Genomic DNA, 22,073 nt, shown 5'->3' on the forward strand with positions numbered 1-22,073 from the left:
AACCAAATTACTAGCTTGTAAATGGGAAAAGAGAATGAAATGTTAGGACTTGAAAGAAGAAACAAGACAACGTTAAAAGCTAAGCTTGGTTGTTGTACCTTTGGTTTTGAGGCAGCGGTGTTGTACAGAGGATTTGAATAGCATGGTCTGATCCACTGCAAGATAAGCAGGAGCAAGATCAGCCTGCCTTTCCCCTTTTGGGGGAAGAACCAAGATGCCCCAAACCTGCCTTGCAGCAATAACATGGTGCCTTCATCATGCTTCATGTTGCATCCATGCTGTGAGAGGCTTCGGTGTTGCGTGAATAATGGAATTCTGCCTGCCTAAATAATGGAAGGGAGAAGCAGCACATGGTGCTGGTTGTTTCTTGCTGTGTTTTCTCTGATAAGCCCATAAGTGAGAAACAGCACACATTAATATTGTTTAGGGCCTAGGTGATGCTCATAGGCAGTGGGCCTTATATGAACTTCCCTGCATCACTGACTGGAACCTTCTCCAGCAGGGAAGTGAGTCTGGTGCAGGTATCACCATGCTCTGGGAGGCACAAGATGTTCAGTGAGTAACCTCCAAAAGTCACTTCAGTCCAGAGAGACCCCAGCTCCTCTGTTCCTGCCAAAAATGCTCACATTTGCTATAAGTTGAAGGAAGGTTAAGTGTTAACGGTAATAAAGTAACTGAACACAAATCTCCCAAAAGAGGTAGAGGCTTCAGAGAAGGTGCTAAACTCTGCGAAGCCAGTCAAATGTATCTAAAGCTCTCTGCATACATGAACATTTTCTCCAGAGTATAATTGCCTTTCATGATAGATCTTAAGATTTTGTGGCACATTTACCAAATATTTTTTTTAGGTAATTGTAACAACAAAAGTGTGAAAATAATTTAATGCCAGAATTGACTAAATCAAGTACTGGTGGTGGAGGGAGGCTGGTTGTTGACAAACAGAGCAGATGAAGGACCATGCAGAAAATGCATGCTGGGAGTGAAGCTAGAGTTTTGGAGACCTATTCTTATAGAACTGTAGAATCCTAGAATGGTTTGAGTTGGAAGGCAACTTGAAGGTCATCCAGTTCCAACCTCCTTGCCATGGGCAGGGACACCTTCTGCTAGACCAGGTTGCTCCAAGCTCTGTCCAACCTGGCCTTGAACACTGCCAGGGATGGGGCAGCCACAGCTTCTCTGGGCAACCTGTGCCAGTGCCTCACCACCCTCAAAGTGAAAAACTTCTTCCTAATATCTAATCTGAATCTCCCCTCTGCCGGTTTAAAGCCATTCCCCCTTCTCCTATCCCTACAGGTCCTTTTCAAAAGTCCCTCTCCAGGTTTCTTGTCATTCCGTTTAGGTACTGGGAGCTGCTCTAAGGTCTCCCCACAGCCTTTTGTACTCTAGGCTGAACAACCCCAGCTCTCTCAGCCTGTCTCCAGAGCAGAGGTGCTCCAGCCCTCTGAGCATCTTTGTGGTCTCCTCTGGACTCGCTCCAACAGGTCCATGTATGTCTTATGTTGGGGAGTCTCTTGCAAGATTAATTTCAGACATCCTATCACACCTGGTTCTGGCTAGGCTTAAATGTGGGTAAGTGAGCAGGACTAGGATTTGTACCTGATAAATAGATAGTGGCCTCTTGATAGCACTTTCTTACAGCAGTCTTTTGATGAACACAGGTGGGAAGAAGGTTCCCTCTGAGAATTGCCCACCTTGCCTTTGAATCAGCCAGTCTTGACACTAACTGGCATGGACATCGCGTAACTAATGTGACCTTAAACTTCCTGAAAAACGTCCCAGAAAAACCTCTGTCTGATCTGCTTTCTTCCAAAAGCAGTTGTGTGCCTGTGTCTCTGAAGCATGTTAATAATGAGCTCAGCCTAGGAATTTCACAGCGGTAGGCACTGCTGTTGTTTCAGAGCCAGCTAAGGCACTATAGCTTCATGTCAGTGGTGGTAGGTGTCATTGTTAAAAAGTTTCACATTGGACTTTGGCATCTGAGATGCGTCTGTTGTAACAGACAGGTTTGGTAGCTGGTAATCATCCAAGCTCTTGTTTTTGTCAGCACTTTTATGCAGGAAGCTCCCAAACCACTCTTGTTATCAGCATAGTCATTCACCTCCTTGTTCTGTCTGCCAAAGGGAAGAGGGGCTGATTTGCCATGCTCAGGCTGAAGTTGCTGTGCTGCCAGTTGGATGACTCAGGGCTGGCAGCAAGGAGTGCACTCTACATCTTAGCACTGCTCCAAAATAAGCAAAGGATGAGTACCAAGCCTGGCAGCACTATCCACCCTGCTTGGCTCCCTGTAAGCATCCTGGGGTGCAGAGAAGTGGAGTGCTTGCCAGGAGTGCATGGAAGTGCGGATTGCATTGGGCAGAGGTGTTAACACTGCTGTGCAGTGGAGGTGTAAGAGTTCACCTTGACATTGGAGAGGATAGTTTGGGATCTCAAAGACCCAAACTATCCATTTGGGGTTTGGAGACCCCAAATAACTACCAGCTGTGGCCTTTTACCTGCCAGTCTTGATTGTCCAAGGACAGGGCTAACTCGACATGACAGTTTTCTTCACCTGTTTCTAAGCAATGCTCTGCAGCTGCCTGGGTGCAGGCCTTCATCGCAGGCTGTGTCATTTTCCCATCATTTCCACGAGTATCAAGAGCCTGCTTTGCACTGTAGTTCATGGCAGAGCTGTGACTGCATCTCTTCATCCTCTCTGGGGAGGTGCAAGTGGTTTCCCTCTTGGGCATGAGAAAGTCTTGGTCTGTCTTCTCTCCCATTCTTTTCTGTATTTCCCAGACCACCAGCCCCAAGCATAAGGAGACAGTGTAGGAAGGCTGGGGCCCAAGGGAGGTACATGCATGTGTACTGCTTCAAGGGTGCTCTGTGGCTCTGGTTTGTGGATGCCACCGGCTGGCATGTGGTGGTTCCCCTCCTCAGGTCTGGGGTCCTCTGACTCCATGGGGGTTTCACAAATCTCAACAGAGGTGTGAGCAGGGTGCAGGAGAGTTGTGTGGCTGTGTGGTCAGCCGTGCCCTGGATGCAGGAGTTGTAGGTAGGATATAGAAGGGCATGGTAAATGTGTGGGTATTGTTAAACCCAGGTCGGGAGGCTGTTGGCTAGGAAACTTCAGAGAGCGTGGTGCAGAGCAGAGATGGGTGTAAGAAAGGGCTTTACCCAGCCAGGCTTCCCTGCTTTTTCCTCTCGAGGACACACTGTCTCCCAGAAGCACCTCAGTCTAGACACCTTCTGGCAGCCCTCCACTGAGGGAATCTGCTAACTCATAGCTGTCCAGGCGAGGCTTGCATGGCAGTCTCAGCACTTCGGAATGCAGCTGGGAGCTACCACGCATCCTTTGTGCAGGGTTGATACAGGTTATTGCTCTACAACATCCCCTTTTCCCTGGCTGTCCAATATATATGCTTTGCTTCAGTGCTTTGTGTTTCATTTTTCCCTCATTAGCTGGATAAGATGCAGAGCTCTGTGCTAGCCTTTCTCAGAGAGGAGAGGATGTCTGGTGCATGGTTGAAGTGATGCTGCCTTTCACAGCCTCCTCCAAGCTTTGCTGATGATCGTTGGCTGGTTGTCGTGTGGCAGAGGTAGATCAGCATGAATAGAGGGAGCAGAACTCATGTCACAACAGCAGCCGTGTTGGCTGTGATAAGTGCAAGGGATACTGCAGCTTGGAGAGAGATGTCTTTCTTTGCCAGTGCCGTTTGGGAGAGCAGATAAGCTTCTTGGAAGCTGAAGCTCTCTGGAGAATGTGTGGAGGGATCAAGCCTGACTGTATGGTCTGTTCAGCGCTTGGCTCATAGTATCATCAGTGGCACTGTGATACGTTTGTAATGTAAACAGCTGGGGTGAACACAGCTTCAGAAAAGATCCACACAGCTATCACTGCCGATAGAATTAATCCCCAGAGGGCTGCTGATAAGCAACCTAACCCGGTCAATGCAGGGATGCTCTGTTCCAGGGAAATAACAAGTTGAAGCTTCTCATCAAACCTCTGTTTTGTCTCTTTGGTAGTTTCTGGTTTTCTACACAGTAAAGTAACTTGGTTCAAATACCCTCAGGATAGCAGCACTACATGACATCTGTGTATTTTAGTAGGGGGTTTGGAGCCCAGGCTGCAGGCTCTGCTTTTCATGGGCAGTGCTAGGACAAGTAAGGCTCCTGGCTCCTGCTCTCTCTTGAGAGCATGAGAGCCAGGCTGGCAAATTGGCTTTCTCAGTGTCTGGTTAGGCAGCTTGTATTTGCACACATGATGGGTCATGGCTGCATTTCATTCTCTGGAATGAAATGTACTTACTGTGCAAACTCATTTAAGGAAAAAGCTCACTTATTAGTTGGTCTCTGGAAAGAAGTCAGCATTGCTGTGACTTGTTCTTCCATAGCTAAGGAAGAACAGGCTTACGCAAGCACTCACCAAAGGTACATTGCGTAATTAGTGACATGTAATTTGCCTAATTTATTCTTCTATAGGAGCTTAAATACATTAGACATTGGCTGTACACAGGCACAACGTGAAATTTTCTGCTTTAATTTCTTTAATTTTAACCAGAGCAGTTGAAAAATGCTTTTTTTTTCCTTAGTCTCTAATAAAGTCATCATTATGTCGTGTATTATGGGCTGTCTGCACAAATTGGGCTATTTCCTTGCTGCTCTCTGACAGCCCAGTAGGTATGAATGCAAATTCTGACCTCCTTCACCTTTCCGCTTTGAATCACCATATGGAAAAGAGATGTGGAGTCCACCCCGCTTTAGAGTCATGGAAATGAGCTGTTATGAAATGAGGAAAAGGAACTGTATCCTGGCAATTTCAGAATGAGCAGCTTGAGGATTGACGTAATTGCAGGGCGCCGAGAAAGAGCCGACAGAAAGGAGGAGTGAAGTTAGAAAATGGGTATAAACAAGAGTGTGTTTAGGAACGCTGAGGTCTCCTTCCTTCCCTTTTTGGCCAGATGATGTTTTGCCATTGCCAGGTACAACTTCCTTCAAAGCAGATAGCTAACTTATGCCGGAAAGGCCAATTAAAATAATTGATTTCCTGAAATGTGCAGCCATCTCTACAAAATAATCGCTGTCTCTCCAGCGTGGCAGATAATCTAATAAGAAGAATGGGGAAGTTTCATCACCTGGAAAGAAATATGAAAGACAGAGTTTTGTCTGCAGATGGCATACATGAAAGAAGCAGGGCTAACAGGGCTGAAATTAGTTCAGAGACCTGCTTAATATAATCATAAACCTCCTGATGTCTCCGATGAACTGGGAAATCAACATATCCTGCTCATAATACTTTGTGTTTTGCTGCTGTGCTGTGCAAGCAGCTTGGTTTTCCTAGTGGTCAGGTGATGGAAGCAAGGAAATCCCCTAGGAAATTGTGGCCACTTTGGACTGTTACCTGTGTGTAGAGACATTCTCCCAGAACTCTTGTCAATACTTGCTAAAAAAATACAGGTTCTCACATTCTGAAGGGACAACACAACCTCTTCTCCTCTGCACTGGTTGTTGCTCTTTCTGGCAGCTGAACTGGAGGGAGAACAAGACCTGAGAGATCCTGTCCAGGCATCAGGAGGGGTGATCTGGCAGCAGCGGTCCCTCCTGTAGAAGGATGGGAGGGACTTTCTCAGTTCCCTGTCATGGTTCTTGAAACGTTGACCGGAACTGTCAGTCTGTTCAGCTGTGTGAGCTGAGAGCATCCGTGCTGCCTTGCCTTGTGCTTGAAGCCCGCAGTCAGCAGGATTGTTGCCCATCTTGGTAGCCAGCTGGATGCTTGGCTTCCTTTACTGCTAGCATGGGACGAATGAAATGCTGGTCCCTTTCTCCCTCTGTTTGTGTGCCTGGAGGTGGGATTTGTCTGGTCTGGGAAGGTGGTTCAGCTATTTTACCTGTACCCCTGACGGCTTGGCTAGAGTCAGAAATGCTTAGATTTAATATGATTTACAAACATTTTCCTGCTTCTGCCATGAATCACATCCCATACAAGGCTCTCTCCACTGTTCTTTTCTGTGCAGCTGTAAAAAGAAAAAAAAAATTGCACTCAATTTGCTGACCAGAGTGTTGGGAAAACCACGGGAGAGGCAGTATTTCCTATTGTAGACTTTATATGGCACTTGCAGCATGGCAATGCTTAAAAAGAGCATGTGAGTCTATGGCCCTTTGGCCCCTGTCCATGCACATGTGTTGGGAAGATCAAAATGCTGGAAACAGTGTTTGGTGTGTGCAGCAAGCGGACTGACTGCTCTCAGAGGCCTTCATTTTTCAAGTCATTTGGCAAGGTGTGCCTGGATTTTGGGTCTGTGTATTTTTTGTTTTTTTTCCTGGAGGCACCTAAGCATTAGTATGAGGCAGGGGCTGGTGTTTGAAGGGAGATCGGTGCTGCTGGTCCTGGGCTGCTGCACTCTGGTGGAGAGTCCAGCTTTTCAGAGTGTTTGGGACTTTTGTTTCACTAAAAAACCTCCAAGCATTGGGAAGAAAAGATCTTTGTCTTTAAACTCTGAGCAAAGAAAGCTCGTAGTATATGTCCGAGAGCCACCAGAAATCCCCTAGCAACCAGGCTTAATGATCCTGATATTCATTGTGGGACCATAGGAAATCAGAAACTCGTACAAAAGCACTGCTGTTATTTAAAATATGAAGTTACTGCTGGAGGCTTCTTTATAAAGAGGCCCAGAATGGGCAAACTCTATTCCTCTTGGTATTTATAGCTTGTCTTTTATCATGTGCACACATAGTCCTTGTGCTTTGAAATAGCTGGGACTGGCTGAAAACTGGGTCCCTGAGGTCAGGGTCTGAAACAGAGCCTGAGGAGGTTTAACTTGAGGCTACCATGTTTGGAAAGTTGCAGCCTGAGCCAACAAACCAGGAAGTTTTTGTAGAGATGTTGGGGAACTTTCCATCTCACGCTCCGTTTCCTGCTGGTTAGATGTCATGTGGCTGTAGGTGAACTGACTGGCATGATTAATCACCTTCGGCATCTCTTTCCTATGTTGGGAAGTTTGGAGACAACGAAAGGAAAATTACTGGAGCTGGCCTGCTCTTTGCAAAGCCAAAGGCTGCAGTGTCTGTGGACAGCAGGTCTTAAAATGCATCCATCTCCCATATTGTGTCAGGTAGGCAAAACAGCCCAAACAGACCATGAGGCCATTAAAAGCTGTCATCATCTCAGCTGTGCTAGCCTGGAGAATCAGGGGGGTGATACGCATGTGTCTGGCATGCTGTCATTGCCACGTGTGGGTACAGTGACCAAACACTGAGTCCTTTGCCTCCAAATGTTCCTGCTGTAGCCTCTTCCTTGTCACTTCTGCCCGGTCCTCGCATGGAGATGAGACCCTCTTGTAAGGCCATATGAATGCTACACAGCCTGGGCAGCAGTCACCTCTATGCCAGGAAGCAGCTCTGCAGGGAACCTTGCCATTTCAAAGTGGGAAAGTGAGCAGTGCCCGTGCTTTGCTATATGCTCTCTACTTGGGAGTGAAGAAGTGGCTTTTATCAGGATGGGCATGTGTCTTAATGGGGTATGTGGTACCTGCTGGGGCTGTCTCAGAAGGAGCAGATTATACTTTAAGCATTAGTGCAGAATGCAGATCAAGTAGGATTCTGCTGTTGCTACAGAAACAGGAATTGCACAGGATGCATGAAGGCAGTGTCCTTTGATAGGGACATGAGGTACTTGGACACCTTGAATGTTTGAATGCTGAGACATTTTTGAGACAGCCTTCAGGAAAGACCTGGTGGAGAGTATCTAGAGGGCAGCAGTCAGATGCTTAGATAATGTGGTGGCAAGGATGACTGGGGGGCTTGGACTTCTCTTTTCTAGCAGAGAAAAAGCTAATGGTGGCGTTATGGCAGTATTTGTACATGTAAGAAGTTGTAACAGGCAAGAAAAGAGTGATCTGTTCTCCATGTCAACTCTTGCAGGACAAAAAGTAACGGGTGTGTTTTGTCATGGGATATTCCAGCAGGGAACTCTCTGCCTGTAGGCAGCCTGTGGACAGATTGCCCCAAAATAGCATGGAGCCTCCACTAAGATGTCTGAGGACAGATTCAACAGACATTTGCTCAGAATGGTGCTATTTTGGGATGGGTATTTGAGCTAGTTGGCCTGTTACCACCCCATCCAGCCCTGCTGTCTGTGATTCTGCACTTTGCCGAAGGAACCTAACAGCTCTTGCTTTACTTGTTTACACAGGTAGTTTTGCAGAGAAGACTTATGAATGGAGCTCAGAGGAGGAGGAGTCCGTGAGGAAAGCAGGACCAGTGCAAGTCCTCATTGTCAAAGATGACCATTCCTTTGAACTGGATGAAGCTGCACTGAACCGCATCCTCCTCTCAGAGGCTGTCAGAGATAAAGAGGTTGTGGCTGTGTCTGTCGCTGGAGCTTTTAGAAAAGGAAAATCATTCCTAATGGACTTCATGCTGCGGTACATGTACAATAAGGTATGGCTCCAGCTGAGGTGCCTTTTCCCAGGGGTATGGTGCTGCTGCTCATTGCTCCCATGTACCACCCAGAGATGAGCTGGACAGGACACTGGCTTGATGCTCTAGGAATGCTCAAGCTTCTTGTTAGTGTGATTTTCACAAAATAAAGGGCAGCCACAGCCATGTGCACCAGTGGGTCCCCAGTGAAATCTTGGCTTTGGAGCTGAGATATGTTTGCTACCCTGTAGGAAACCTCCCTTATAGAGGCTGCACTGCTCCAGCACTGAGGTGAAGGCAGCGCAGAATTAAAAGCATAAAACCAAAGTGTGATGAGAACTCCAGCAACTTCTTTTGTTCCTACCTGCAGGAAGCAGTGGACTGGGTTGGAGATTACAACGAGCCTCTGACTGGTTTCTCCTGGAGGGGAGGGTCTGAGCGGGAGACAACCGGCATTCAGATATGGAGTGAAGTTTTCCTGGTGGACAAACCTGATGGTAAAAAGGTGTGTGCTTCTCTGTTGCATTGCTGTCTGTTGCTGATCAGCTCATTTTTCTCTTTGAGCTTTGATAAGACTCTTCTGCCTTGTCTTAGGTGGCTGAAATGCCTGTGTAAGTTTAGAGAAGGTCTTCAATACCATATCCCTAACTTACCATAAATGGGAGTCCTGGTTTCAGCTGAGATAGAGTTAATTTTCTTCCTAGTAGCTGGTATAGTGCTGTATTTTGGATTTTGTCTGAGAATAATGTTGATAACACACTGATGTTTTAGCTGTTGCTAAGCAGTGTTTATACAAGTCAAGGACTTTCCAGCTTCTCATGCCCTGCCAGCGGAAGGCTAGAGTGGCACAGGAAGTTGGGAGGGGGCACATCCAGGACAGCTTATCCTCACTGACCAAAGGGGTATTCCATACCGTAGATGTCAGGCTCAGTATATAAACTGAAGGGAGTTGGCCAGGGGTGGAAATTGCTGCTTGGGGACAGGCTGGGCATCAGTCTGTGAGTGGTGAGCGATTGTACTGTGCATCCCTTGGTTTTTCTTGAGTTTTATTTATCTTTCTGTTATCCTCTTTTTTATTACAATTACTATTAGTAGTAGTATTAGTATAATATTTTACTTTATTTTAATTATTAAACTACTCTTATCTCAACCTGTGGGTTTTACCTTTTTCTGGTTCTCCTCCTCATCCCACTGGGGAGAGGTAGGGCGAGTAAGTGGCTGTCCGGTACTTAGTTGCCAGCTGGGGTTAAACCATGACAGTGTGTTCAATGCAATGAGTTGATATGACATCTGGGTGTCCCTGGTGTGCTCTCTAGGTGTCCTTCTAACTCTGGGTATCCCAGAGTTTATTTTTCTTCTATTCCCAAAGATCTTGAATCTGAGATCCTTGCGAACTACATCCCCTGCCTAGAGCAGTAGCTGCTATAAAATGGCGTGTCTTCATTCAGGATGGTCAAACACAATGCAAACTGGATTTTAGGGCATCCTGCAAATTTGATTTACAGCAGGAATATTTGTATTCATCTACTCTTTAACAAAGAGCCCGACACCAAAGTGACACAGAATTATTCACAATGTGATTTCTAATACTGGCTGAACGTGTTTTGGGTCAAGGAGGTGTGATGCACTACTGTGTTTGCCTTCTGTGACATGAAGCTAATGCAGACTCCCGAAAAGACCCAGCCACACTGACAGCAAGTATTTGAGGAGCAAAGCAGTTACCTCCTCTGCCTTGCATAACGTTCATTTCACTGCCTGCTGGAGTCATCGCATTGTCTGGAGTGTCTGGGGCTGTTCTTTTTATTTATCCTCCACCAATTTTAAGTCTGAGGCAGAAGCAGTGAGATTCTCAGTACAAAAATGCAGCTGACATTCACACCCCCAACCGCAACCCTTTGGCATATGAGTGATTTTGCTTGGATGCAGATGCTGAATGGGTGCATCCAAGCTGACATGAACCTTTCTGCCTCTTAGGTTGCAGTGTTGCTGATGGATACACAGGGGACCTTTGACAGCCAGTCCACCCTGCGGGATTCAGCCACTGTGTTTGCCCTAAGCACAATGATCAGCTCAATACAGGTAAGAATCACAGCAATCACTTCCTAAAAGGAAGTGGCAGAAACCCAGTAGCTTAGCACCAGCCTAATACAGCAGTTAGCCAGGGCCTTTGGTGGGTGAGCTAAAGGCCTGTGTGTTGGCTGCACTGAGTGCAGGATTCACATATGGCTCCATCATCACAGGGAACAGTCTCATCTCCTCATCTTGCCTCAAGAGCAGGGCCAGCAGCAGTTCCACCCTACTACCAAAAAGGAAAGGACCTTGGTCTGCGGAATTGGGGGTGCTTTTGTGTTGGTGCTGCTGGCACTAAGGGGGCTAGAGGTGCTCACACACCAGTAACCACATAGCATGTTAGGGCTTCCCTTCCTACCATCTGGCCTTTGCTCTTGGAGAGCAGCGTGAATGTGGAAAGTGTGTCTTCGTATAGAACTCAGCACATCATAAAAATGGAGAAGGAACATTATTTGAACCTGATAGGATTCCAGGCTGGCGCTCACATGCTGGAGTGTTTTGCTGCACAGGGAACAGCAGTGCCTGTCTGTCTGACTCTCTGAGTCTGTCCAGCAGTATGACTGTGCTTGGAGCCTTGTACCAGCACCACAGGCAGCTGTGACTGTCTGTGTACCCATGGTAATGTTGTAGAATTGGACCACACCGACCCCTGTGTTGGCCCAAAGGACAGGCCATTTTGAGTGTTCTGAAGTTTTTGTTTTTAAATGCAGGTTTATAACTTGTCCCAGAATGTGCAGGAGGATGATCTGCAGCACTTGCAGGTAAGACCCTTGTCCCTGCTGCTCCTCAGCACTGGGATGCCTGGATTACACTCTGCACTTGCAAACTGTTGCTCTGGAAAGGCATTTTCACATTTGGAGCCTCCATTTCTCAGTTCTCATATTGGTTCATGGGCATGGAGGAACAGTCACTTGGGTTCAAACCTGTCTTGCTTATGCTTTTGTAGTGTGGCTTCTTGGGGGCCTGGGTCCTTTGGAAGGGCAGTCAGTGGAACACTCGCCAGGACTGTTCCAGGGACTGCTTTGCACCTATGGAGCTGCAAAAGGCCCACGGCTGTGCTTTGTGCTGCAGCCAGTGGCTGAAGGGCACTGAGATGCTGAAAGAATCAAGACTGCTAAGTCATGAGGCAAAGGTGACTGAGAGTGGAGGTGGTGATGGTCTTCAGCTATGTAAAGCTGCAGAGTGGAAGGCAGTATCTTTTTATATGTCCACACTGCATGGGACCAGTTGGCATGGGTGGTGCTGCAGTCAGAGGGGATTGACTTTTTAATGACACGGTTAAAAGAGCATCAGACAGTGCAGAGTACCCATCACAAGGCCTCTCAGTATGGAGCACCCATCACAGTCTGCAGCAGATAGTCTGGGTATAGCCCACACTGGCCTGTGTATCCTTCCACAGAATTATGCTGGGATTCCTCAGGAAGTAGAGACCCATTAGAGGCCAGGACTGACCCATGAGGCTGGAAACATGCAGTGATGTGTAGCAAGGGGCTAAAGTGACTGGTAATAGGAAAGGATCCAGATTAGTTATAAAACCATAGAATCATTTCAGTTGGAAAAGACCTCTTAAGATCATTGAGTCCATGTATTGGACTCAATTAAGACCATTGAGTTAACTCTGTATCTGCGGTACTCCTGCTGCTGAGTGTCCATCCACTGCTCTGTGAGTAGGGGCAGTAAAAGTGCTTATTTGACTTAAACAACAGGGAAACTGATGTAGAAGTTGCACTGTTCATGCTGCAAGACTTCACTGTTCATTCTTTGTACTGTTAGGAGAAGCCCAAAGAAATTAGATAGCCATTTGTAAGCCTGGATGTTGACATCTGGTACTGGCTCAGTACAGGTGACCCCTAAGAGTAATTACATCCCTGACTGCTGGAGGCAAGTAGCTAATGGGATTTTTGTGACACAGGTGTCCTGCCCATTTCCTGGTATTACCTCTAGCTTTCTCTTCTGTTTAGGTGGTTGTTTGGCTAGGTAGGTTTTTCCAGGAGCTTAAGAAAAAGAAAAGAAAAGCTCCAGCTGGAAAACTAGCATCTGAAGACCTTCTGTATAATTTCAGTCAGTAAATGTGTTTAATAATAATGCCTTTTTAACACTGGACTTACCCAGTGCAACTCTGATCTTTCAGTTTGGATTTTAAGCCATTATTGTTTAACAGGCTGACCCATTTTTAGGCATCTGTGAAATACATTATTGTGCCTTCAGTTAGAAATTAGAGTCCAGAGAGACTGGAGAGCCTTCATATTTTGCTGGGAGGCTGATCTCACGGTCTTTGCACAGTGGGGGTTTGCAGGGAAAGTACTTATTTCTCATTTAATTTCCGCTTCTTCCTGGCGTGTTTAAAAGAGAGCAGGGGTTCCAGCAGTCCCCTGTAGCACGTGAAGTTCCTGGTTGGTATGAAAGCAATAGCAAGCCGCTGATTTGAGCCATTTTTCACAGATTTGGCAGCCAAAAATTCCAGGCTGAGATCTTTCATATGAGGGCTCAGCATGGTGGCTCTCTGTAACAGCTCTGTATGTCTCTCAGATGTGAACCAAAAGCATACAGCTCACCAGTTTCTGTTCCAGCTCTGCAAATGGTGCTGTTAGCCCTCAGTCAACAACGGTCCCTTGCTGCTTGTATGGCCCACAGCTCCCTGCCTGGCCATGCACATTGACCCGCTAACACTCCTGTTGTTCTTTGCTTCTCCTTCCAGCTTTTCACCGAGTATGGCCGGCTGGCCATGGAGGAGACATTCCTGAAACCTTTCCAGGTGAGTCCGAGGGTCCTGGCCAGCTCCCGTCTGCTGTGCAGGAGGTGGCTTGTCCCCAAGCTGGTTGGCTTCACCACGAGGTGTCACTGCAGTTTGCAGGACTGGAGGAGATAGGGATAGAGAAGCACTTCAGCTGCCCGAAGGAAAAGGCTTAGTGTTTGCTTGCCTCCAAATAAGCTTCCAAATGTATCCAACATTCCTCTCTCTTTCCCCTCTGAATTCTTGCCATCTCAAGAGCTCTGCCCTGTCCTGCCAGGCCTGGAAAGCAGTCAGGTTTTGCAGCAGGTTTGTCATGCCGTCTACTCAGAGACTCTGCCCAGCCTTTCCTCTGGGAGGTTTGAATCCACCTGCCCTGGGAATCCCTATGCCTGCGAAACAAAAGGATGAGGATTAGCTCAGGGCTCTCACGAGTGACAGCAGAGCTGTGGGAAAGCTTGGCTTAAGTGGGGCTTTCACTTCAAATAAGGGACATCTGTTCAGCCTGCAGCCTTCCAACCTGTGAAAAGCTGGCTTTCAAAAAAGGGAGAGTGTCAGGCAGATGCCAGCTTGCTCTGGAGACCAGGGCTGTGAGCAGCTCCAGGGGTGGAAGGATAGTTGGCTGTGACAGCCCCTTCCAGGAAGAGAGTGAGTATGAATGAAAAGAGACAAAGCAGAAGGTAGTGGAGCAGAGGGTACCCATGACAGGGCTGTGGCAGCTCACTAAAGCTCCAGTCCTTTGGCAGATGGAGTCGTGTTTCTGTGTGGCTTTGATTATGGCTGCACTGAACCCTTGCGCCTGGGAGGCTTGGAAGGTGGTTGAGTTTTGAAGCTTTTGGGGGTCTGTGGCACCAGGTGTGAGCAGGGAGCTAAGGAGATGGAGGGGGTGATGCTGTAAGGTCCCCATGTGTCCTCATGTTGCACTGGAGCTGCAAGGCTCATTGCATGTTCAGGGTGGCAAATAGAAGGAAAACACCTTCTGTGCGGCTCTGGCCTTGTGCTGTACAAATTGTTCCTTTAACGAGATGCTCTTCGACATAGCTAATGTCTTGGTCCAACTATAAGTGGCATCCATGGTAGGTTAGGTGGTAGTTGGATGGGGGTTTGTGAGCTTCCCAAAGTGGAAAACAGCACAGAGCAAAACATACTGTAAAAAAGCAAATGGTAATTGGAAATGGGTTACGGCTATTTACTTTTGTGTTCCAACATAAAAAGAGAACTGCTATCCTCACCACCATGCTGGCAGGCCTAAGGGGTTCATAGGGTGGCTGTGGTCAGGAAGTGGAACTAAAATTAAAAGTTTAAAATATACAACAAATGGGTAAATCAAGATTTTTGGGAGCTTTGAGGGTATATTGGATGCTGGCATGGGCAAATGACTGATAAATGATGTGAAAGCTACCAGTAAAAATAGATGACTCGTAGTAGCAAGAGCTAGAAGAAGTACAGAAAAAAGCCAGACATTAAATAAATATTCCTGTTCCTTATTTAAAAACTATTAGGATAATGAAGCCAAATATTTCAGTGAAAGTGAAATACTTCCTACTCTGTCAATAAAAAGGAGGCTGCAAGGGGAAACTTAAACATGCTTAAGTCATTAGGACTGGGTAATAGGCTCTGATTTTACCGAAGACTGTTTTGCTGTGAAGTCACACAGTTTTGTGGATAGCAAGTCTTGTAAAACAATCCCATTATCAACTTTTAAAAGACCAAGAGTTCAGTTGATAAAGGTAACTATCACCATGGTATGTTACCTTCTGTAAGCCTTATCTCCCTACCATGCCGATTAAAAGCAAATGAACAACATATCAAGTCAGCTTTGTGTGTTTTAATCCATTATATATGGATTAAAAAAACTCATTAACTGATAGATGACAGAGCACACTGAACTAATTTTAATAGGGAATCATCATCCTTCAGAAGTGTTTCCTTCAGGCTCTCCCCAGGGTCTCTCTGATTCACTGTCGTCTTTATTAATGATCTGGGGAAAAATATCAAATGGCTTTTGGTAACCCTTTTAGATGTGATAAAATTTGGTAGAAGGGTTGATGGGGATGTGGCCAGGTTTGTAATGGAGACCTCCTGTCCACACTGCAAAGTGGCCTTTTCCTGCAGAGCACTTTTTTAAAGACAGCTGAGGATTTTGATTAAGAAGCAGGGGAAGGGCAATGGTGAATAAGCTGGGGAGGATGGGGCAGCATGCTACTCAGTGTCTGTACGTGAGGCTGAACAAAGTCAGACTAGCAATGAGGAGCACTGTTAATGAAGGGGCAATGTAATGGGTAGGGTGGCTTAATGAGAGATGCAGGGGCTTCTGTTGTAGCTGCAGGCTTTAAACCGAGACAGCTCTCTTTGCAGGAGACAGTCTACAGTTTGAGTTTCTTGGTCAAGATTCCACGTGTGTAAGTCAAACAAGCTGAACCTCTTTTGTCCTTGAAATATATAAATATGTAAAGGAGACTTTGGAAAACAGCTCCTATAGGAAAATGCTGCCAAGCAGAGAGTGCAGAGAAGGTGTCAATAGTGAGAGAGTTGCACTTATCCTGCTGGAAAGGAAGTAAGACTTGGCAGAGGAAAATTAATGTATCCCTTCGGCTCTCTCCTCTCCGTGGTGTGTCCATGCATGTGCGCTGAGGTGTAACTCCGCTGCCCCAGGAGCCCTTGCCAGATGATCATGATGCCTTCATGAAGGCTGAGCATGGTACTGGCAGTTCGCTGGGCTGAGGGTGGCTGTGAAGCATGACAAAGACAGCACGTCTGGAATAGTTCTGCTTCAGAAAGAAGAAAATAATTCCCAAGTGAAACAGTGCAGGGTATGTGTTTGTGGAAAAGTCCTAAACATGGGCATGCCTCCTAAGCATCTGATGGTCTCCAAAAGAACAGCGTGTCCTGAAACAGCTAACTGGGTGCAGTTGCTGTGGCTTGTCAAGCAGTTAGAAATGGCCAACACACTGTTCTTTTTTTTTAACCTTTCCTGATGTTTTATGGAAGAATAATAAGGAGAGGAAATATTTTCCCTCCCTCCACTACATCTTTGTTCTAAACATAGGCAATTTTTAGGGGAATTCCGATGAAATAGATTCCGCTTTCTGACCTGCTTATTCATGTGCATGAGAGGAACCTCGGCACCTCTGCCAGGCCCTCCTGCGCTTTGGTGTTCAGGGCTTCCCCTCCTCCAAGCTGTGTATTCATTACAGGGGACATGGGTCCCTTGCACAGATGAGACACTGGAGATGTGATTTCTTCTGAAAACAGTTTTAAAAGCTTTATTTTTAAGATTGCAAGTTGACCGTGCTGGTATTTATTTATTTATTGCATAGGAACTTTGAATGCCTCAATAAAGATTACAAAAGCCAGTGATTTCTTATTCAGCCTTGTTATCCTGCATCTGTTTCTCATTAAAAGTCTGTCTGGAAGGCTGCCCAGTGGAAAAGACTGAAAAAATGAGCCTGTAAAATTCCCATAGGATGGAACTAAATGTGGCTGGAATTAGGGAGCTCATTGCCTTTTGTCCTGCTTAGCAAAAATCTCTTTCTTGTTTTGCAGTTTAAATGATTGACGTACTTTTTCAAGCTACGGAATCAAACTGCCACCCAGCAAACCGGTTCAGCAGTTTGCTTCCCACTTCCACTTGTAGAACACAGCCACACATGCAGCAAGTCTGCATCGTCTCAGTGCTGTGATGGGGTGTCCCTGCACAGGGGGGTATTTCCGCCAGCATAGGTGTGAGATGATGCTGGAGCTGGGCAGAGACTCGGGGCCAGGTCTTGCGATCTGAAGGTTGCAGCAAGGGTGCAGGGGTTTCTGCCACTGCTGTGGGCTCCAACATCTGCTGTGAGTGGTGGTGGCAGGGAGGGAAGCCCTGAAATCCTCATGAAGCTCCTTTTGATAATGTAGGGCAGGGTTGGGCATCTCATACAGCAAGTCCTGGTTCTATGATTAGCAGAAAACAGAGCAACACCCTTGAAAGATGAATTTTTCTGAACTGGCTCTGGAGCAGGTGGTGACTTTGATTCAGTGGGTGCTGTATGACACTCACCCAGTTGTGTTTCTGTGTCTGTTTTCTAGTCCCTTATATTCCTTGTTCGTGACTGGAGCTTCCCTTACGAATTTTCCTATGGATCTGATGGTGGTGCAAGATTTTTGGAGAAGCGGCTGAAGGTGTGTTCTTTCTGATCTGGGCTCACTTAATCAGCAGTGTTAACCTGGGGGCATGCTCATGGGTGATTGAGAGTGAAGAGGCAAATCTGGCTTGTGACCCAGGGATGATACACTGCCATTACCTGTGTGTATGGAGAGTGCACAGGGCATGAGAGTGAGACCTTGATCTGGGGAGAGCAGCACTGGAGGGTGGAAACCTGGGCAGGGAGCAGGAAATGGGGTGCAGAGCACTGGCACCAGTGAGGTTCCAGCTGTGTGGCCACAGCACTGGCTGTTAGGTGTGCACTGCAGTGTATAGAGATGCTGGTTATGGTCACACTTAGCCAGTGCTTTAAAATCACAAAAGAGGCATTTTCATAGAATCATAGAATAGTTAGGGTTGGAAAGGACCTCAAGATCATCTAGTTCCAAACCCCCTGCCATGGGCAGGGACACCTCACACTAAACCATGCCACCCAAGGCGTCATCCAACCTGGCCTTGATCAAGGCCAAGGGTGGAGCATTCACAACCTCCCTGGGCAACCCATTCCAGTGCCTCACCACCCTCACAGTAAAGAATTTCTTCCTTATATCCAATCTAAACTTCCCCTGTTTAAGTTTGAACCCGTTACCCCTTGTCCTGTCACTACAGCCCCTGATGAATAGCCCCTCCCCAGCATCCTTGTAGGCCCCCTTCAGATACTGGAAGGCTGCTATGAGGTCTCCACGCAGCCTTCTCTTCTCCAGGCTGAACAGCCCCAACTTTCTCAGCCTGTCTCCATACGGGAGGTGCTCCAATCCCCTGATCATCCTCATGGCCCTCCTCTGGACTTGTTCCAACAGTTCCATGTCCTTTTTATGTTGAGGACACCAGAACTGCACACAAGACTCCAAGTGAGGTCTCACGAGAGCAGAGTAGAGGGGCAAGATCACCTCCTTCGACCTGCTGGTCACGCTCCTTTTGATGCAGCCCAGGATACAGTTGGCTTTCTGGGCTGCGAGCGCACACTGCCGGCTCATGTTCATTTTCTCATCGACCAACACCCCCAAGTCCTTCTCTGCAGGGCTGCTCTGAATCTTTTCTTTGCCCAAGCTGTAGCCGTGTCTGGGAAGGAGGGAATTTCCTTGCCATGTTCAGTGGAGGGCTTGTACCCAGGCAGCTTGTGCCAGGCTTCTGGCCAAGCCTAGGCTTCATGGGGCTCATTGCTGGGAGCAGCAGGGAGAGGAGTCAGCAGATTCCCAAGAGATCAGGAATGATGTTTCAGTAATAGATAGTTGTAAAGTAAAAATGATGGGCAAGGGCTCCAGTGGGATTAATCAGGAAATACATGGATGATTTGGTAGTGGAGAAACTTAATTAAATGTGAAACAAGAAAGGCCCTAGTGGGAAATCCTAAATGTTTTTGTATTCCAGTCATACATGCACATGCACATTTTCCGAACAATAATAACATGCCCCAGGGCATGTGGTCAGAGATATGCTAGGTCCTTGGTCACTGGAAGAGCCTTGTCTTTGACCTTGCACAGCATATTCCTACTTCTGTGTTGCTTTTTCCTCTGTAAGCAGCCACAGTGCTGAGTACCGTGTTCTCTTGGCCAGCATTACTGGTGTCGCTATCAGAAGGAAGACCACTGACCCCAAACCGGTCTCTTGCAGGTCTCAGGAAATCAGCATGAAGAGCTGCAGAATGTCAGAAAGCACATCCATTCCTGCTTCACCAAAATCTCCTGCTTCCTCTTGCCTCACCCAGGCCTGAAAGTTGCCACCAACCCTAATTTCGATGGAAAACTGAAAGGTACGAAGGCGAAGGTCTGGTTCTTCTAAGCTGATTTCTTAGATTCTGTGTCCCGCTGGTTCCTGAACTTCTCTTAAGTATTTTCCATGAAAAAACTTCTGGGAGAGGAGTTGGATCCTCCTCCCAGCGACATACACGCGCCTGGATACTTCTTCCGAATCCAGCAGGCAGATGCGGAGGCCAAAACAGAGATGAAGGTGGATGAGGTTTGGGAGGCTGAAAAGGTTTTGGAGCCACTGGCAATACATACATTGGGACAGATGGCTGGTAGGCAAAAAGGGAAGGGCAGGGCTGAGGCAGGAAGTTCATGGATGTGATGCAGTTAACTCCTGTGCCTCACTTGGAGTTCAGCACAGATGCAGAGTGGTGCAGACTGATTGCTGCAAGGCAGGCTGGTGCCTGTGGAGAGTGGAGGGCTGTTTACACATGCTTTCAAGGGAATGTTATTTCACTTCGAAAAGCTTTCCAAGGAATATTTAATCTTCCTAACTTATCTGATCAGTGGTTTCCCTACAGGGCAGACTTAGTCCAACAGGTTAAAAAAAAGGGGAAGGTAAAAAAGCTGTGGAAAGATTCTCCACCCTGAAAGGAGCCACATGCTGTGGATTGTTTTAATTGTTTGTTGTGAACCAGCTGCTTACCAGCATGTTGCTTTTCCTCTGCTTTTGTCTGGCTAGTGATCAGATATGTTCTTCTGGCAATCTCTGTGCTAACCAGCAAGCAGGACAGTGAGGCAGCAGTGGGGAAGTGTGCTTGTGGAAATGGAGCTGATCTCTGTTAATTCCCTCCTTAATTTCAGGTGCTGATTAGTATTGAACAAGTGGTGTGTGCAGAACAGGCACAGGAGTTGTCAGCAGCTTCTTGACACCATCTCCTTGTTCCCTCAGAATTGTATGCAGCTTTTTGTGGGCTGATGGAAGAGATGTAGGGAAACCTCCTTTCTCCTTACAAATGCCTGGATGTTGCATTGTTTTTTCAATCTTCAGCCTCATAGAGTTTAATTTAAATAGCAATAAATGGATGTCAGGCACTGTGAAGACATAAGAATGACTGTTAGGAGATGAGTTAGCCTCTGTTAAAGTGACACAAGCAGCCCATGGCCTCCTCAAACAGCGCTCCATTCCAGCTCTGTTCTTTGACAAAGGGGACAGGCTGCTAGGAGTAATTGTGCCCGTACCTGCACCAAGGGCTGTCTGATGGTGCAGTATAAATGCACAGTCACTCATAGGAGTTAGTATACTTGTACTAAGCACCTAATGGTTTTCAAAGCTTTGAAATGCTTTGCAATGAGAATTTCACATATGGGTTCATAGAGGACCTAGAACTCAGGATAGAACATCTTACCTGCTGGCACAGGAGGTGGCAGGGATGAGAGCCAGAGAGCCTAAGTCCTGGCAGAACTTTTCCACTATGGGTGCCATGGAGCAGAGCAGAGGGAAGGCACATCATGTATGTGTGCCCTGCACACTAAAGGTCATGGTTTGCTAAGAGTGTATGTGTCTAGGCAAGAAGATGCTGCTCTCTGGCTATCAGTGTTGTGTGCACATTTATCAGAGTGACCAGCAAAAGCAGGCTTTTTCCCCATGCAGTCACATTTGTGTTTGAGTTCGTATTTTTGAGACCGTGAAGTTGGTTTGTGAATGTGACACAACTGTATGTTCTGTCCATGGGTTAAGTAACAACTTAAATGGGGCCATGATCATTTCTGGGTGCTCACATCACTAAATTACAGGGTGTTTGAGCCTCCAGCTTGATTCTCCTGCTTTTTTTATGTCAGTGCACACTGAAGCACATGTCTGACATTGGACTGGTACTGATGACATTGGGTTTTATTTCCAGAAATAGATGATGAGTTCATCAAGAACTTGAAGATTTTGATTCCTTGGCTTCTTAGTCCTGAGAACCTGGATGTTAAGGAGATCAATGGAAACCATATCACCTGCCGAGGCCTTGTGGAGTATTTTAAGGTATTGTCTTATTCATCTGTGGCATGCTTGCACTTTGGCTGTAATTGAAGGGGAGCAGCAGTAGGCAGCCCAGCACTCGATGGCCGGAGGAAATGTTCTTGGTCTAGCTAATAGTCCTGACTCTCACTGCTACAGAAAGCAAACACCTCATGGTTTTGTATTTGACCACACAGTAAGTTCAAGAAGTGGGCAGGGCTGATTTCCTCCCCTGGTGAATTGAGGATGAGAGGGAGGCAGGCTGAGGGCTGTATTCCTGTTGCCTTTGGAGAAAGCTGATTTTTGTTGTCATGACTACTGGAACATTTTAGTGCAAGATATCAGTGAGTAATTCTCACAACCTGCTCTCCAGGGCTACCTGACTGGCTTCTTCTCCTTCAGTGTAGGGTGGAGGTAGGTGCAAATCTGAGGGCAGAGATACTTGGTGTAAGTAGTGGAGCAAGAGCATTGAGTGACTGACTCAGGCCACCCAAGGAGTTGACCTTGAGTCATGTTAGTAGCATTTTCTGACAGAGCATCCCCTGCCAAAGCCATCTTGTGCCAGGAATGTCCTCCTCTTCTGTGCTTTAATATCCTGCTTAAAGCTGTGCCTGGGACTGGGTGGGGGTGTTTGCATGTTGCTCACATGTGCTGCATTCAATGTGATTTCATTTTCTCTGCACTGTTTTGCAGGCATACATAAAGATCTACCAAGGGGAAGAATTGCCACACCCAAAGTCAATGCTGCAGGTATGTATCAGCACTCAGCTGGAGGGCATTCGTGCACTGTAATTGCGTTGATTTCCAGTTAATTGTTAGAGGTGCCCACATAGGGCAGTACATTGGGTCTTCTGTGATTTGATTTCAAATTCCTTATTGTAACAACCCAAGAAACAGCCCTTTTGGAAGCATTTGGCAGTCATGAGTCCGACATGGCTGAGCGGTTCCGGCAGCATGGCTCATGCACCTTGGCTGGCTGGGCACACAGCGGCAGCCAGC

At 46.8% G+C, this 22,073-nt stretch overlaps 1 protein-coding gene across 1 annotated transcript in view; it reads left to right on the plus strand.

Moving 5' to 3' along the window:
- ATL1 (atlastin GTPase 1) overlaps positions 1–22,073 on the plus strand; it is a gene marked incomplete at both ends in the record, with an annotated part of 32,137 nt that overhangs the window by 3,575 nt on the left and 6,489 nt on the right. Inside the window, 9 exons of the mRNA XM_080618713.1 lie at positions 8,168–8,415; positions 8,765–8,899; positions 10,369–10,473; positions 11,175–11,225; positions 13,163–13,219; positions 17,264–17,356; positions 18,993–19,131; positions 20,971–21,098; positions 21,768–21,824. Of these exons, the coding sequence (XP_080474839.1) occupies positions 8,168–8,415; positions 8,765–8,899; positions 10,369–10,473; positions 11,175–11,225; positions 13,163–13,219; positions 17,264–17,356; positions 18,993–19,131; positions 20,971–21,098; positions 21,768–21,824 (1,013 nt within the window). The remainder of the gene's footprint in view (positions 1–8,167; positions 8,416–8,764; positions 8,900–10,368; positions 10,474–11,174; positions 11,226–13,162; positions 13,220–17,263; positions 17,357–18,992; positions 19,132–20,970; positions 21,099–21,767; positions 21,825–22,073) is intronic.

This window comes from Psittacula echo, assembly GCF_963264785.1.
Source record: "Psittacula echo genome assembly, chromosome: 5".
NCBI lineage: Eukaryota > Metazoa > Chordata > Aves > Psittaciformes > Psittacidae > Psittacula > Psittacula echo.